The sequence below is a fragment of the Hypanus sabinus genome, chromosome 17, assembly GCF_030144855.1.
Source record: "Hypanus sabinus isolate sHypSab1 chromosome 17, sHypSab1.hap1, whole genome shotgun sequence".
In the NCBI taxonomy this organism is placed as follows: domain Eukaryota; kingdom Metazoa; phylum Chordata; class Chondrichthyes; order Myliobatiformes; family Dasyatidae; genus Hypanus; species Hypanus sabinus.
In genome coordinates, this window is record NC_082722.1 from 12,213,714 (window position 1) to 12,227,954 (window position 14,241).

At 41.8% G+C, this 14,241-nt stretch overlaps 1 protein-coding gene across 2 annotated transcripts; it reads left to right on the forward strand.

The window, feature by feature from the left end:
- Positions 1-874: 874 nt before the first annotated feature.
- LOC132407142 (tapasin-related protein) lies at positions 875-13,305 on the forward strand. Of its 2 annotated transcripts, none has more exons than XM_059993443.1 (5): positions 875-946; positions 1,037-1,348; positions 2,948-3,244; positions 3,569-3,691; positions 8,211-13,305. In XM_059993443.1, the coding sequence occupies exons 1-5, from the start codon at positions 880-882 to the stop codon at positions 8,216-8,218; spliced, it is 807 nt and encodes a 268-aa protein (XP_059849426.1). In that variant the 5' UTR covers positions 875-879; the 3' UTR covers positions 8,219-13,305. The 2 variants fall into 2 exon arrangements, with proteins under 2 accessions (XP_059849426.1, XP_059849427.1); XM_059993444.1 differs by having other exon boundaries at positions 3,032-3,244.
- The last annotated feature ends 936 nt before the right edge of the window (positions 13,306-14,241 follow it).

Below are 14,241 nucleotides of genomic sequence, written 5' to 3' on the forward strand. Positions count from 1 at the left end.
TAGGGTTAGTAGGTTGTGGACATGCCATATTGGCACCGGAAGCTTGGCGACATTTGCCTAGTATAATCTTCGTTGAATTGATTTGACGTAAACAACACAAATCACTGTATGTTTTGACATACACATGACAAATAAAGCTAATCTTCAATCATCAGATTAACCATACGTAATTTACAAATCCATTTTCCGTCAAATGCTATTTCACTGTCAATTTTTACTCTTGAGGGATCTAACGACCAGGACTCACTTGCAGATGATCAGGTATTTGATTTTTTTTTCTTCCGTAATTCCCATTCTATAAATGTTTTCAGCTCCATCATATGATTTATAGTTCTGTTCCAACGTTTGGCCTTTTTCCCTCTAAAGCTATTAGAATGTTATCCAATGATCTGCAGGATGGTTTAAGTTTAAGAAGCCGAAATCGTCTTTTTCTTAAACAAACTGATTGTTTTCTACCACTAATCGTTGTTTCTTCCTATTTCTGAACTCTGCCGCATTCTTACTTATGAAATAAAGTAATTCATCTAATTAAAATAGGGATATATGAGTTTTGGATATCAATACCTTTCTGTCATTAATTCAAAGGCCGGTGATATCTACCTCGGTTTGACTGATGCCATCAAGTATCCTATCCTAATGCCTGTGTGGATCAAAATTTACTAACGTAAGGAAATGGCTATAGTTAACTTGATATAACGTTCGGAACTGGGATGAGGCTGCACTTCTCACATCTATATTCCATTCTGTAAGCTCATTGGATGGCACAAATGACGGACAGGTAATGGCGTATGTCCTTGCCTCGCAGTTCGCATCACTGACGTTGCCCAGTGATTACATTTCATGTTTGTTGCCTTCAAGATAGCTGTATCGATCATTGAAATGTATTTCTTCGCAGCGCTCGGTGGTAACCAACTCGTGGGGATTATTTTCACCACAGTTTCCCTCAGTTCGTTTAATATTTCATTCTGTATCTCTATTTCTCATTCTAAATCTTACTTTGTGTTTTGTAATAATAATTCATGTTCGTTTTCAATAGTTACTGCGGACGAAGTATTTCAAGTAATCCAAACCCCTCAACGTACCAGCTTAACCGTTGGTGAAAATGCCATTTTCAGCTGCACAATTTCCAGCTCTGAAGACACATCAAATGTCAACATTTACTGGTGGAAACTTGGCGAAGTAAATCTCATTCAACCAGATAGCAGGAAACATATTGACAGTGGGGAAGAAAAGGGCTCACTCCAGCTCCTGAATATCAGTATCGCCGACTCTGGAGTCTACCACTGCGGAATCAAATTCAGAGGAGTAGATGTGGCAAATGGGAGTGGATCACAGCTTATTGTCAGTGGTAAGATTCAGATAAAGCTCAGATCATTTGCGATCTCAGTTGCTTGATTACTCAGTTGCATGAGACAATCCAAATGCTGTAATATTTATATCAGGAAACAAAGTCCTCTTTTCCATAAATTGATATCAAAAACACTTAGAGATTGAATTCCTTGGTTATTAACATGTTTGAGTGTTTTTATGTTTAACTTTTTTTTTCTCGTAAGCATACAGAAGAGTGCTTTACATGACAGATTAGGGGAAATGCAATTCCTGCAATTCCTTAGCCTTTTTCTATTACTTATTAATGCCGATTATTAAGTTGTTTCGATATTCAAAATGTTGAAGGAATATGTGCCCAAGCATTTCTCCAAAATGATTTTCCATGAAGAGTATGCCAAATCTCGATGCGATTTGCAGAAACATAATGCGTTTCGTTGGTGTTTGTGCTTGGCAACACTTAGCAGCTATTGAAAGGTACACATTTCTGTGAATTTGGAAACAGCAGAGGCAACATAGATTCAGCAAGGCGTATACGGGGCTATGAGATGATCTTCAAAGCTCGAATGTTGCTATTTGACTCAGAATTACAGTATTGCCTATGGCACCATGGCAAATGCCATGTTTTTGTTTATTTCAAATGCACTAAAGGAGGCAGGCGTAGAATATTACATAGGCATCTCCTGACTTCGACGCCACCCGAGAATTTGCAACAATTCTTGAGTATGCACTAAAGATTTACTCTTGCATATGTTCAAACCGCTAAATCTGGCTGAGAGCTCAACACTTGGGAAAGAAGAGTGCTGCATCTGTGCTTTGGCCAAAGCACTCCTGGCTCATACTGACAGATCTGTGTCTGATGCTAGCTGCCCTTCTAGTCACCAATACACAGCTTAGGTTAACCCCAGATGGCAATCCGACTTATGGAGATCTCATCTGATTTGCTCCAATATGAGTATCATCAATTCGGTGTGTCCTTCACGTGAAATTTCCATTCTTCCAACCAACTAAGAAAGGCTCTCGCAGCCGGAGCTATTCCGGGAAATGATTTTTCCCCTAACAATCTAGATTCTTGAAATATTTCAAACAATTCCCGTGGATGGAAGTTGATTATATATTTTGTTTCTGCGATCCGCAGGTGTGAACGCATCTTCATTAACTTGTCACGCTAGTCCTGAAAACCCATATCCTATTCTTGTAGAGAGGAGATATTTTTTACATACTGTGGTTTCGGAAATAATCAGCATATGTTCTATTCGGGGGTCAGAAGATACGGGAATTGTTTGGGAAAACACGAATAATTGTTAAGATCCAAAGTGCGCTTGAAAACATGAGAGAAGTACGTTCATTACTAACATTCAGCTGAGATTTACATAAAAATTTGGCAACTTTTGTAAATTGTAAAGATAAGATATTCGATTTAATTAGACAGATATTCGGTAGCGACCCTTTGTTTGCAATTCCATGAACTGTAATTTTCACTAGTTAAAATGTACCATGGCCATTTCATTCCTAACTGGTTAATGCTGCAGGTTTAAATGGAAAAGCTGCTTGAGTTCGAGGTGTTGTTGTAAAATCCAATTTTAATATAAACTTATAATTATGCTTAATTTTTCATCAGCTTCACCAACTCCTCTGCAAATTCTTAGAAATAGAGGACAGCCATCAACTCTCTTCTGTAATATGGCTCCATTTTACCCGGCAGGAGTGACTATTGTTTGGTATAAAAATAACAAAACCATTTCGAATGGAATAAATACTACTCAAAGGCTCAACAACGCCGGCATGTATGAAGCTTCTAGTACTCTTCATGACGCACAGCTTGCTCAGAGCGGTAGCGTTTACACATGTCTGGCATCTCACGTAACTCTGAAAATTCCAGCCATGGCAATTTATTTGGTTCCTAATTTCAATCCAGGTAAGATTTTTTTTTGTCAAGCCGGTATTAATCAGCAGTCTATAAATTCATTAATTCGAGAATAGGGAATCTTTGACTTCTAATACATGGGATTACTTCCCTAGTACAATCAGAGGTAACTGATAAATATTAATTGGTAAATTTCAATGACATTAAACTATTTTAGCTGTTTTCCACTATACGGAATTGTATGGTTTATCGTCCTTCCCCTTTTTTACATAGTTAAACGGTGATGAATGTATTTTCATCAAATTCAAATAGTTACTAAGTCTAGTAAGAGATTTGTTGACAATTTCAAGTGTGAATTTTATACCATCCTTGCAGATCGAGACGCCTGGACCTCGACTAATTTTTATTTAAAGGTTTTTGGATCCACAGGGTTTGCACTGACACTCTTTCTTCTAATGGTCATTACCAGAATCCCGTTCAGGTTCATCAGCTGTCGAGGTAAAGTATCCTTTTAGCTAAATGCACAATTTTGTTTGAATACAGATTGAACTCTAGTGGCTGTTTACGTTCATCATCTGTGCTCCGAAAGTGCAGTATGTAGTATAGGTTGTCCGAATTTGTAATGAATCATATATCTGATTCCACTGCCTCTAGTACCATTAGATTTATTTAAACATTGGCAAAAAAAAGTTATTTCTTATGGTCTTATGGTATAAAAACATCAAATCTTTGGAGGCAGAGTAGACAACTTATTTACGATTTTCAATCAACAGTAGTACTCCACTGATCGTCACCAGATGATTCCACAGGAAGAATAATATCAGGTTATGAAATATATGATTTGTTTAGATTGCTCAATCATTCTAAATTGACATTTGTCTTAGCTAATGCATAACATCTTACGTCATTTTCCGAGAAGTTTCAAAAGTTGCTTTTTTTAGAAAAATAGAAACATAGAAAACCTGCAGCACAATACAGGCCCTTCGGCCCACAAAGTTATGCCGAACATGCCCCTACCTTAGAAATTACTAGGCTTACATATAGCCTTCAATTTCTCTAAGCTCCATGTACCTATCCAAAAGTCTCTTAAAAGACCCTATTGTATCTGCCTCCACCACAGTTGCCAGCAGCCCATTCCACGCACTCACCACTCTCTGAGGAAAAGGCTTACACTGACATCTCCTTTGTACCTACTCTCCAGCACCTCAAACCTGTGTCCTCTTGTGGTAACCATTCCAGCCCTGGAAAAGAGCCTCTGACTATCCACATAATCAATGCCTCTTATCACCTTATACGCCTCTATCAGGTCGTCGCTCCAAGGAGAAAAGGCATATTCTCATAAGACATGCTCCCCAATCCAGGCAACATCCTTGTAAATCTTCTCTGCACCCTTTCTATGGCTTCCACATCCTTCCTGTAGTGAGGCGACCAGAACTGAGCACAGTACTCTAAGTAGGGTCTGACCAGGGTCCTATATAGCTGCAACATTGCCTCTTGGCTCCTAAGTCCAATTCCACGATTGATGCAGGCCAATACACCCCAATTCCATGATTGATGCAGGCCAATACACCGTACGCCTTCTTAACCACAGAGTCAACCTGCGCAGCTGCTTTGAGCATCAGTCGGACCCCAAGATTCCTCTGATCCTTCACACTACCAAGAGTCTTACCATTAATACTATATTCTGCCATCATATTTGACCCACCGAAATGAACCACTTCACATTTATCTGGGTTGAACTTCATCTGCCACTTCTCAGCCCAGTTTTGCATCCGATCAATGTCCCGCTGTAACCTTTGACAGCCCTCTACACTATCCACAATACCTCCAACCTTTGTGTCATCGGGAATCTTACCAACCCATCCCTCCACTTCCTCATGCAGGTCATTTATAAATATCACGAAGAGTAAAGGTCCTAGAACAGATCCCTGAGGCACTCCACTGGTGACCGAACTTCATGCAAAATATGACCCGAAATAAACGAAGAAGTAAACAATTCGATATTCGATAACAAAAGCTGAATTCATCTCGTGGAAGTAAAGAGAAATTTCAAAGCATTGCACATGACGTGGGGATAGAACCTGGATCCATTCAAGTCCGATTGAAATGCATTGGTTGTAATTATTTTATATATTTAGCCATAGCTACCTCATGCGTGCTGAATAAAAAACAAACTGACAGATTCAGTACCAAATTCTTTACGGCGACTCACTATTGTGCCATTCGCTCCAACGAGATCTCTGAGCGTACATTTGAAGTTTCCATGCAGAGTTTGAAATGACAGCGAATTCTTGCCGTGGATATGGTCAGATAATTGTTGCTGAATCAGGAATTTAAATTATTGCCTCACTCTCAAAAAGATAACATAGTGGCGTAAATTTCCAATCTTAGTTTCCAGATATCTGCCGAAGAAATAGCTGTTTCTCTTGGGTAAGTTCGTCGGAGAAAATGCTACAACAGTCAATTATGCCAGGTTTTGTCTTCTAATGCTACTTAAGTAAGATATCCAGTAGTACAGACTCGACGGGCTTCTGGAAAATAAACGGGAGAGCGAACTTCCGGCCATCCGGCTACAAGTTTGCATTTTGAAATATTCATTCTTCAGAGTAGTCAGCAGAGTTGCTTACAGTGGTGTTAGGCAGGTCGATGTCGGGTATGTTTCTACTCCGGACACAGTGAACACACCAGAGCTGGAAGAATCGATTTGGTGCAACCTTTTGCATCAGTGTTGTCGAAATGTGAACAACGTAAACTTACATAAACACAAGCGGGCAACATATATCGAATTGTTTACTTCTTCGTTTATTTCGGGTCATATTTTGCATGAAGTTCGGTCACTTTAGATTAGATTGCAATTATGTTAAGCCGTGGTCACCCGTGTTAACAGGCAGTTAATTATGTTTAAATTAGTGCGCCGTAGTCACACTCCCACCACTCTCTGTGCAAAGAAGCCCCCCACAATATTCCCTTTAAACTTTTCCCCCTTCACCCTTAACCCATGCCCTCTGTTTTTTTCCCCTAGCCTCAGTGGAAAAAGCCTGTTTGCATTCATTCTATATATACCCATCATAATTTTATATACCTCTATCAAATCTCCACGCTCCAGGGAACAAAGTCCCAACCTATTCAACCTTTCACTGTAACTCAGTTTCTCAAGTCCCGGTAACATCCTTGTAAAATTTATTTGTGTTTCCCTCGGATACTTTTATTATGTCCCCCTCATATGTTCCCAGTATTTTCCCGTTCCTATCACTCTTTGGATAAATACATTTCTCCATAATCCACAAAGGAGAATACTGCCTGTGGCTCTGATTTTGTACTTCCCACAAAACCAAACATGTCAAGTGATTCCAATAGCTATCAGAACTCTTTCCAGCATAGTTTTCTCCGTAGAAATATACCCAATTAAGTCGAGCTCGATGAATTCCAATTTGAATTGGACATGATTCATTATTATCACATGCAGGGAAAAGACTGCATTGCAGACATAGAGATCAAGTTATTACACAGTGCATTGGGGTAGTGCAAGATAAAGCAATAACAAAATGCAGAATAAAATGCAACCGGTACTGAGAAAATACAGTGTGGATAAACAATTCGGTACAATATCATAACGAGATAGATTGTACGATCAGAAATGCATTTTATCGTGCTGGAGAACCATTAATTACAGTACTCATAACAATGGGACCGAAGCTGCCCTTGAACCTGGCGGTGTATGCCGTCAGGTTTTTGAACCTTCTTCCCAGTGGAAAAATAGAGAAGAGAGAATATTTGCGTGGGTGGAGTCTTTGACTATGCTGGCTGCTTTAATGAGGCAATGAAATTTACAACGTTCTCCACATGGGGGAGGGGGGCTCATGTCCGCGATGGACTGGGCTGCGTCCACGACTCTCCGCAGCTTCTTACAGTTCATCATGATAGGATGTCTTCTGTGGTGCTCAGTGAAATTGGTTGGGGTTGGGTGAGTGGGGTTGGGGGTCATGACAAATTTCTTTAGCTTCCTGAGGAAGCAGAGGAGTGTGCGAGCCTTTCTGGCCGTGACATTAATGTGTTTGAGCCAGGAGAGGTGAACTTGAAGCTCTTAACCCTCACAACCTCAACACATTGATGTAGACAGGAGAATGTGTATTGACCTCTTCATGAAATCAATGAACAGCTCTTTTGTTTTGCTGACATTGAAGGAAAGGTTGTTATCATGGCACTCTTTCTCCTTACTGTATTTTGACTCAACGTTATTTGAGAGACTACCTATTACGGTGGTGGATCGTCTAGATAAAACCCTGTCAGGCAAACGCGAGTGTGTAGAGAGTAAATTAAAGGGCTGGGGATGTAACCTCGTGGAGCATGAGTGTTTAGAACAATCGTGGCGGAGTTGATGCTGCCTCTTCTTACTGATTGCAGTCTGTTCGTTAGGAAGTCAAATATCCCGTAGCATTAGTACGCAGGGTCCTGAGTTTGATGATCAATTTGCTTGGAATTATACTCTTGAAGGTGGAGATGCCGGCAATAAACTAAAGCTGACGTATGTGACTTTACTATTCAGATGTTCTGGAGACGAATGCAGTGCCAGGATACTGGCATCCGTTATAGTCCTGTTTCGGCGGCAGGCGAATTGCAGTGAGCCCAGAATGCCTTAGAGCCTGCAGTTAATGGATGCAATGACCGCGCACTTCGTGAAGGTAGATGTCAGAGCCAATAAGCGGTAGTCCTTGAGGGACGTTATCACGTTTTGCTTTGGTACGGGATTATAGTGGTCTTAGAACAGGTAGGAACGTCAGGTCGAAGCAGGGAGAGGCTAAAACAGTATGTTAATAGACCAACAGAGATGTGCATTGGACCTAATAACTTATCTATGGATACCATCCAGTCCAAATACTTCTCACAACTTCAGAAAGTACATTCCATGGTTTCCCTCTCTTAAATACTGATTATTTAATTAACTCATATGCAGTAGCAAAATAGCAAGTTTTACCCTCTATTGACTCTGATCAGACATTTTTATTCTTATTTACAGACCGTTGACGATTAAAAAGTAGCAAACCACTGTGGCAAACAGGCTTTATGCGTGGGATTCTGAGAGGAAAATGCAGAGATGATGACTTCAATATTGTTGCCATAATACTGCCGTGAAAATTATAAGTTATCTCCAAATAACAGCTATTTGTGTGTGTGTTTTGGTTGCAATGCATGTTTTCCGATAACTGGTCTCAGTATAGAGATTATATATTCTTTCCAGCGCAGCATTTTGGTTCTCCGCTCACCTGTCCATTAGAAACCTGTTATTACCTAACTCGAGGAAAGTTCCAGTGTTGATCTTCTACATGAAAATGTAAATCTGATTGCTCACTAAGGTATTTAACAGAATAATGTCGTTGTTTTTAGTCTACAACTCAGTCCCTCTGAATATCTGAATATGATACGGAGAATGTGGCTGAGAAGAATAATAAATTGGCCGAATGGCTTAATTCCGATGAATTGTTTTATGGCGTTATGATCTTACGTTCTTAAAATACCTTAGACAGTGTTTTATGCTTTGCAGTTTGATCGCTATTCGCTGAGCCATAACGAAAAATGTTTAGGCAGCTTTCGTGCCATTTAGATAGGCTTTTATTTAAACTGAAAAAAAATCCTTAATGTTCATTCGTGAATTATTGTGGAGAAATTAGGTATCAATAATCTTGAACTAAATGCCCTTTTGCGCAAAATGAAATGTAAGTTTCTGGAAGACAATTTTCTGAAGACGCCCACTACTGTTTGGAGTGCTGTTATACTCCATTAATAACCATTCATTTAATGGCTCTCTTCCTGCTAATTATTCTTACAGTTCCATCTTCCGTTTCTTATTAATATCAAACTGTGGCCTATTTCAAACGTTTCTTCGTATTCCTTCACAATCATCTTCCACCACTGCAGCATCCATTATCAGCCTTACCCAAACTTTTTGTTCTGGAGGAACCCTTGAAGTAAGTTTCAGGTCTGAGGGAATTCCTGCATAAGAATTATAATATCTAGAGCTCACAGTACATTAGCATAATCAGTAGATTGTACATATAATACTGTAATCCAAAAATAATTCTGAATGCTCTTTGGAATAGAGAATGAATTTTTAGCTGACTTTTCTTGAAAACAAAACAGGTATTTAAGCTTAGCTTATATTTCTTGAATTTACTCTTTCGTTCTCTTTCATAAGTTTTAAAAGCTCATAAGGCAAATAATAACTACTGCTGTACATACCGTCCTTACACATCTGGAGAAGAAGGATGTTTATGTGAGAACATTGTTCTTGGACTACAGTTCAACATTCAACACCATAGTTCCATCCAGGCTTGACAAGAAGCTCAGAGACCTCGGCCTTGACCCTGCCTTGTGCAGCTGGATCTTGTACTTCTTGTCAGATCGCCAGCAGGTTGTAAGAGGAGGCTCCCTCACCTCCAACCCCCTGACTCTCAATACAGGAGCCCCTCAAGGCTGCGTACTGAGTCACCTCCATTACACCCTGTATACCCATGACAGTTCCGCCACCTACAGCTCCAATCTGCAAACTAAATATGCCGACGACACTACACTGATGGGCTGCACTGCATTTATCTCAAACAATAACGAGGTGGCCTACAGGGAAGAAGTCATCTCTCTGACACAGTGCTGTCAGAATAACAGCCTCTCCCTCAATGTCGCAAAAACAAAGGAGTTGGCTGTGGATTACAGGAGAAATAGAGATGAGCTAACCTTAATTGACATTAATGGATCTGGGGTGAGAGGGTAAACAGCTTCAAGTTCCTCGGCATCCACATCACTGAGGATCTCACGTGGTCTCACACACCAGCTGTGGGGTGAAAAGGGCACAAGAGCGCGTCTTTCAACTCAGACGGTTGAGGAAGACTGGATGGCCCCCCCAAACTCTTTCTATAGGGGCACAATTTAGACCATCCTGACTGGCTGCAACACTACCTGGTATTGGAACTGTACCTCCCTTAACCATAGGATTCTGCAGAGAGTGGTTAGGACAGCCCAGCGCATCTGCAGTTGCGAACTTCCCATGATTCATGACATTTACAAGGACAGGTGTGTAAAAAGGGGCCATAGGATCATTGGGCACCTAAGCCATCACAACCACAATCTATTCCAGCTTTTACCATCTGCAAAGCGATACTGCAACATAAAAGCCCAGACCAGCAGGCTCCAGGACAGGTTTTTCCACCAGGCCATCAGACTGATGAACTCACCCTGATTTGAGTGTACTCTATATTACATTGACTGTTCTATTTATTATAAATTCAGATTCAGATTCAGTTTAATGTCATTTAGAAACCACAAATGCAATGCAGTTAAAAAATGAGACAACGTTACCCCAGAATGATATCATAAAAGCATATGACAAAACAGACCACACCAAAAAATCTACATAACGTTTGGCAATCGCCAATCCAGAGTCCAGAGAGGCTCCTGCGCCCTCATACCGCACTACCGTCTAGAGCGTTCCCCGGAAAGGAGCTCCAAATCCACCAGACAAACAAGACCAAAAACTAAAGCTACAAGACCTGCACAAAACAACATAATTACAACATATAGTTACAACAGTGCAAACAATAGCATAATTGATAAAAGAAAACAGACTATGGGCACAGTAAAAATAGTCCAAGATGTTAAAGGACTGTAAGTTCAGAAGAAATCACCAAAGTTTCCGCAAGTTCCCAGGGTCCCGACAGCCTCGCCATCCCACGCCGGCGGCAGAAGAGAATACCCCCGCTATGGACTTCCACGGTAGCACACAGTGGAAGCTCCGTCAAAACCAGCCTCGCGAAAGCGACCTGAGTCCGTCGAAAGGACTCCGAGTCCGTCGACACAGCTTCTCCTTGCACCATCCTCTGCCAAGCGTATTAAGGTGGCCCCTCCAACGGCCATCGGCAACGCGACCCCGAAGACTGGGGGCCTGTTCTTCTCAGCAGAGTCCCGGACCTCATAGCAGCAGCAGCAACGAAGAAGGTCTTCCTGGAATTTCCCGATATTTCTCCATGCTTCCACGACCGTTTTCAATCGATTATGATTGCGCACGGCACCCCACTTCACAAATAACATCTAATCAGCTCCGGAGTAGCCGCTGCAAGCTGCGTCGCGCCGCCATCTTGGACCTTGATTAAATTATTAAACATTACTATGATTGCACATTTAGATGAAGACGTTACATAAGGATTTTTACTTTTCATGTATGTGAAAGATGTAAGAAATAAAGTCAATTCAATTTGATTCGATTCGATACAATAAATTTCTGAATTCTGGGTCGAACTTGAGATGAACACAGAGGAATTTTGCCTTCAGTTAAAATGACGATTTCTGTCCTTGCTCTTGATGCGTCTTAAACAAGGAAAAGCTTGTTCACACAAGTAAGAATTTGAAAACTACTGGAAAATATTCATTGCTTTCCTATGTACGACAGGATACTCTTCTTCCAGAGCTTGTTCAGGGGCATTTCAGTAAATCTCATCTTGAGTGTATGATCAGAGTACAGCTCACAAAGTTCTTTCGCTTCCCTCAAAGTCAATTTCTCAGGCTGAGCAGATGATTCAAAGAAAGGATCCCTCACCCAGTCGAACATGTGTTGAAAGGGTAAAAAAATACTGTTCAATTTTGTTCTGCAGTTCTTCCAGGTGGTTTTCAATAAGACTCGAGACTTTCTGATACCCTTCTTCACTCTCAAGCCCAAACAGGAATGGAATTCGCTTTGCAGTTCAAACATCTTGTTGAGAACTCTTCCTCTGCTAAGCCTCCGGATTTCTGTATGTAGCAGATTAGTGTACTTTTTGTCTAGGTTTTCCCACAGTTTTCTAAACATTCTCGGGTGACCTGGTTTTAAAGTTACTAAATAACCTGAATCTTGTATCTGACTGTGACTTTATTTTCAAAAACTTTAGTCTGTTTGTTTTGAGAATCCAATAGTCGTTTAAAATAATTAGTACTTTTACGTGTCATATGTCTCTGAATTGTAGTTAAGTGCCTTTTCAATTTTGCTTGAGCCATTGCTATATTTGTAAATTGTTCGCCACAGACTAGACGCAGTGGAAAAGGACAACTTGGGTCACCAGTCCATAAGCAGCTTTCATTGTAAAGATATAATACCTGCTGACTACTTTAGTCCCGTCCACTGCTTTTGTTTCCAGGACCCAGAAGAGGCTGGTGGACTTCTTCTGGGGTAACAGGAGGGATTGGGTCTCTGCTACTGTCTTGACTCTGCCGATTGCGGAGGGCGGTCAGTCATTGGTGTGCGTGCGCTCCCAGCTGGAGGCTCTCAGCATTGGGAACTTGCAGAGGTACCTGCAATCACCCTTGCAGAGCACCCTTCAAGATCGTGTGCTCAGATGATACACCTTCTCCGCCAAGTACACTGCCTGCGGGAGAGCACGTGGCTTCTAGGGGACAGCATCAGCTGCGCTGCTTTGAGGGAACTGCCTCGCTTTTATCGAGAACTGTTAAGGGTCTATTCTCATCCAGACAGGGTGCTCCTGCGACATTGGGGGGTGGGGGGTCTATGAGGGTGACTGGTCCCATCCTATCACGGTGGGTGTCGAGAAAATACAGAGGAAATGCATTTGGTAGTGGAGTGATTTCCCCAGTGGAAATCCCATCAAGCAGGGGTCTTTTCCCCTGAACATTGGAGACCTGGGTGGAAGGCGTTGCATAGGACACTACCGTACAATAGGTCTTTAAGCGGGTTCACTGACAACCGTCCACTTGTCAATTCTATGGCTGGGAGGAGTCAGTGTAACATGTTTATATGGAATGTGAGCCCGTCTTTGAGTATCCGAAGAAGCTGCTGGTCAGGTTCTGGTTGCACTTCAGCCTCGTGTTCCTTATATACAGGCACCCAATACGGAAGGGGGCGGGTCGCGAGAAGGATCTACTGGTGGGCTTGTTCCTGGGCTATGCCAAGATGGTCATTCACGGGTCTACGGGTCTTGGCGGTGGAAAGTCGAGGGTTCTGTCAGGAGCGACTGCCTGCCCCTCTTCCGAGGATAAGTTCGTGCCAAGCTGTCCATGAAGAGGAAGCATGCGGTCACAATAAGTACAGAGGGAGATGCCCAGGAGAAGTTTCCCCCTCCCGGGAATTGACTGCTTTATGAACAGTAATAGACAGCAGTAATCATATTTTAATTTGAATTTATTCACTGTCTTGCAAATACTTACTGTTTGTACTTTGTGTACTTGTTGTGTAAATAAACTTGCTTAGTTTTATAAAGAAAAGACAAATTTTTCTGTCTGTTGTTGCACTAGTGCAGTGAAATGACTCAGAAGATCGTAATTCTTCATCAGTAACCTTAACAAAACTGTCGGTACTCCTAGGCCTAGAAGCCTCTTCCATCTCACAACTCCTCTTCCAAAATGGCCACATAGGACCGTCTCTAGAATGCAAATATCCTTCCAATTTTCTATTATACCGATAGAGTTTGTTCGCTCCTCAAAAATCAGTCGTCGGCACCTAAAGGGAAGTTGTGGGAGGTAATTCGGGAGTGAAAGGCTGACGTCACAGCCCGAGTTGGACGTGTCCATTCAATGCTCAGAGAACACACTTCACGCTCCTCATCAGCCTACCATCCTCCCTTCCGTGCAACATAGCGCTCACCAATTATCAGCGGCCTCCTCTATCTCGCGTCAAAACCTGAGAATGGACCCAACCAAATAAACACGGCACAAACACGAGGAAATCTGCAGATGCTGGAAATTCAAACAACATACATGATGAACTGCCATACACCACTAAGACACCACTAACGAGATGATCAACGGAGCTGCTCGGTTACTGCGCGTGATGTCAACCAGCAGGGCAGGAAAAGTTTAAAAAGAAGACTGCCATATCCAGCGGCAGCGGAGTGAGAGGGCAGCAGGTGAATAGGGCTTTGGCTCAACGGGCTGAGGCGGTAACGGGACGAGGCGAGGTAGGTTTACCCGTGTTAATTGCAGAAAGGAAATATATGTGTGAGGCCGGTGTTCTGTGCTCGGTGTCAGATGTGGGAAGTCCTGGAGTCTCCCAGCCTCCCGGAGGCCATATCTGC

What these genes read in the sequence shown, in the direction of transcription:
- LOC132407142 (XM_059993443.1), top strand. Translation starts at nt 880, where the DNA reads ATGTATTTCTTCGCAGCGCTCGGTGGTAACCAACTCGTGGGGATTATT. An exon ending in TTTCACCACAGTTTCCCTCA is followed by an intron (nt 947 to 1,036) that starts GTTCGTTTAATA and finishes CGTTTTCAATAG; the next exon opens with TTACTGCGGACGAAGTATTT. An exon ending in GGTTCCTAATTTCAATCCAG is followed by an intron (nt 3,245 to 3,568) that starts GTAAGATTTTTT and finishes CCATCCTTGCAG; the next exon opens with ATCGAGACGCCTGGACCTCG.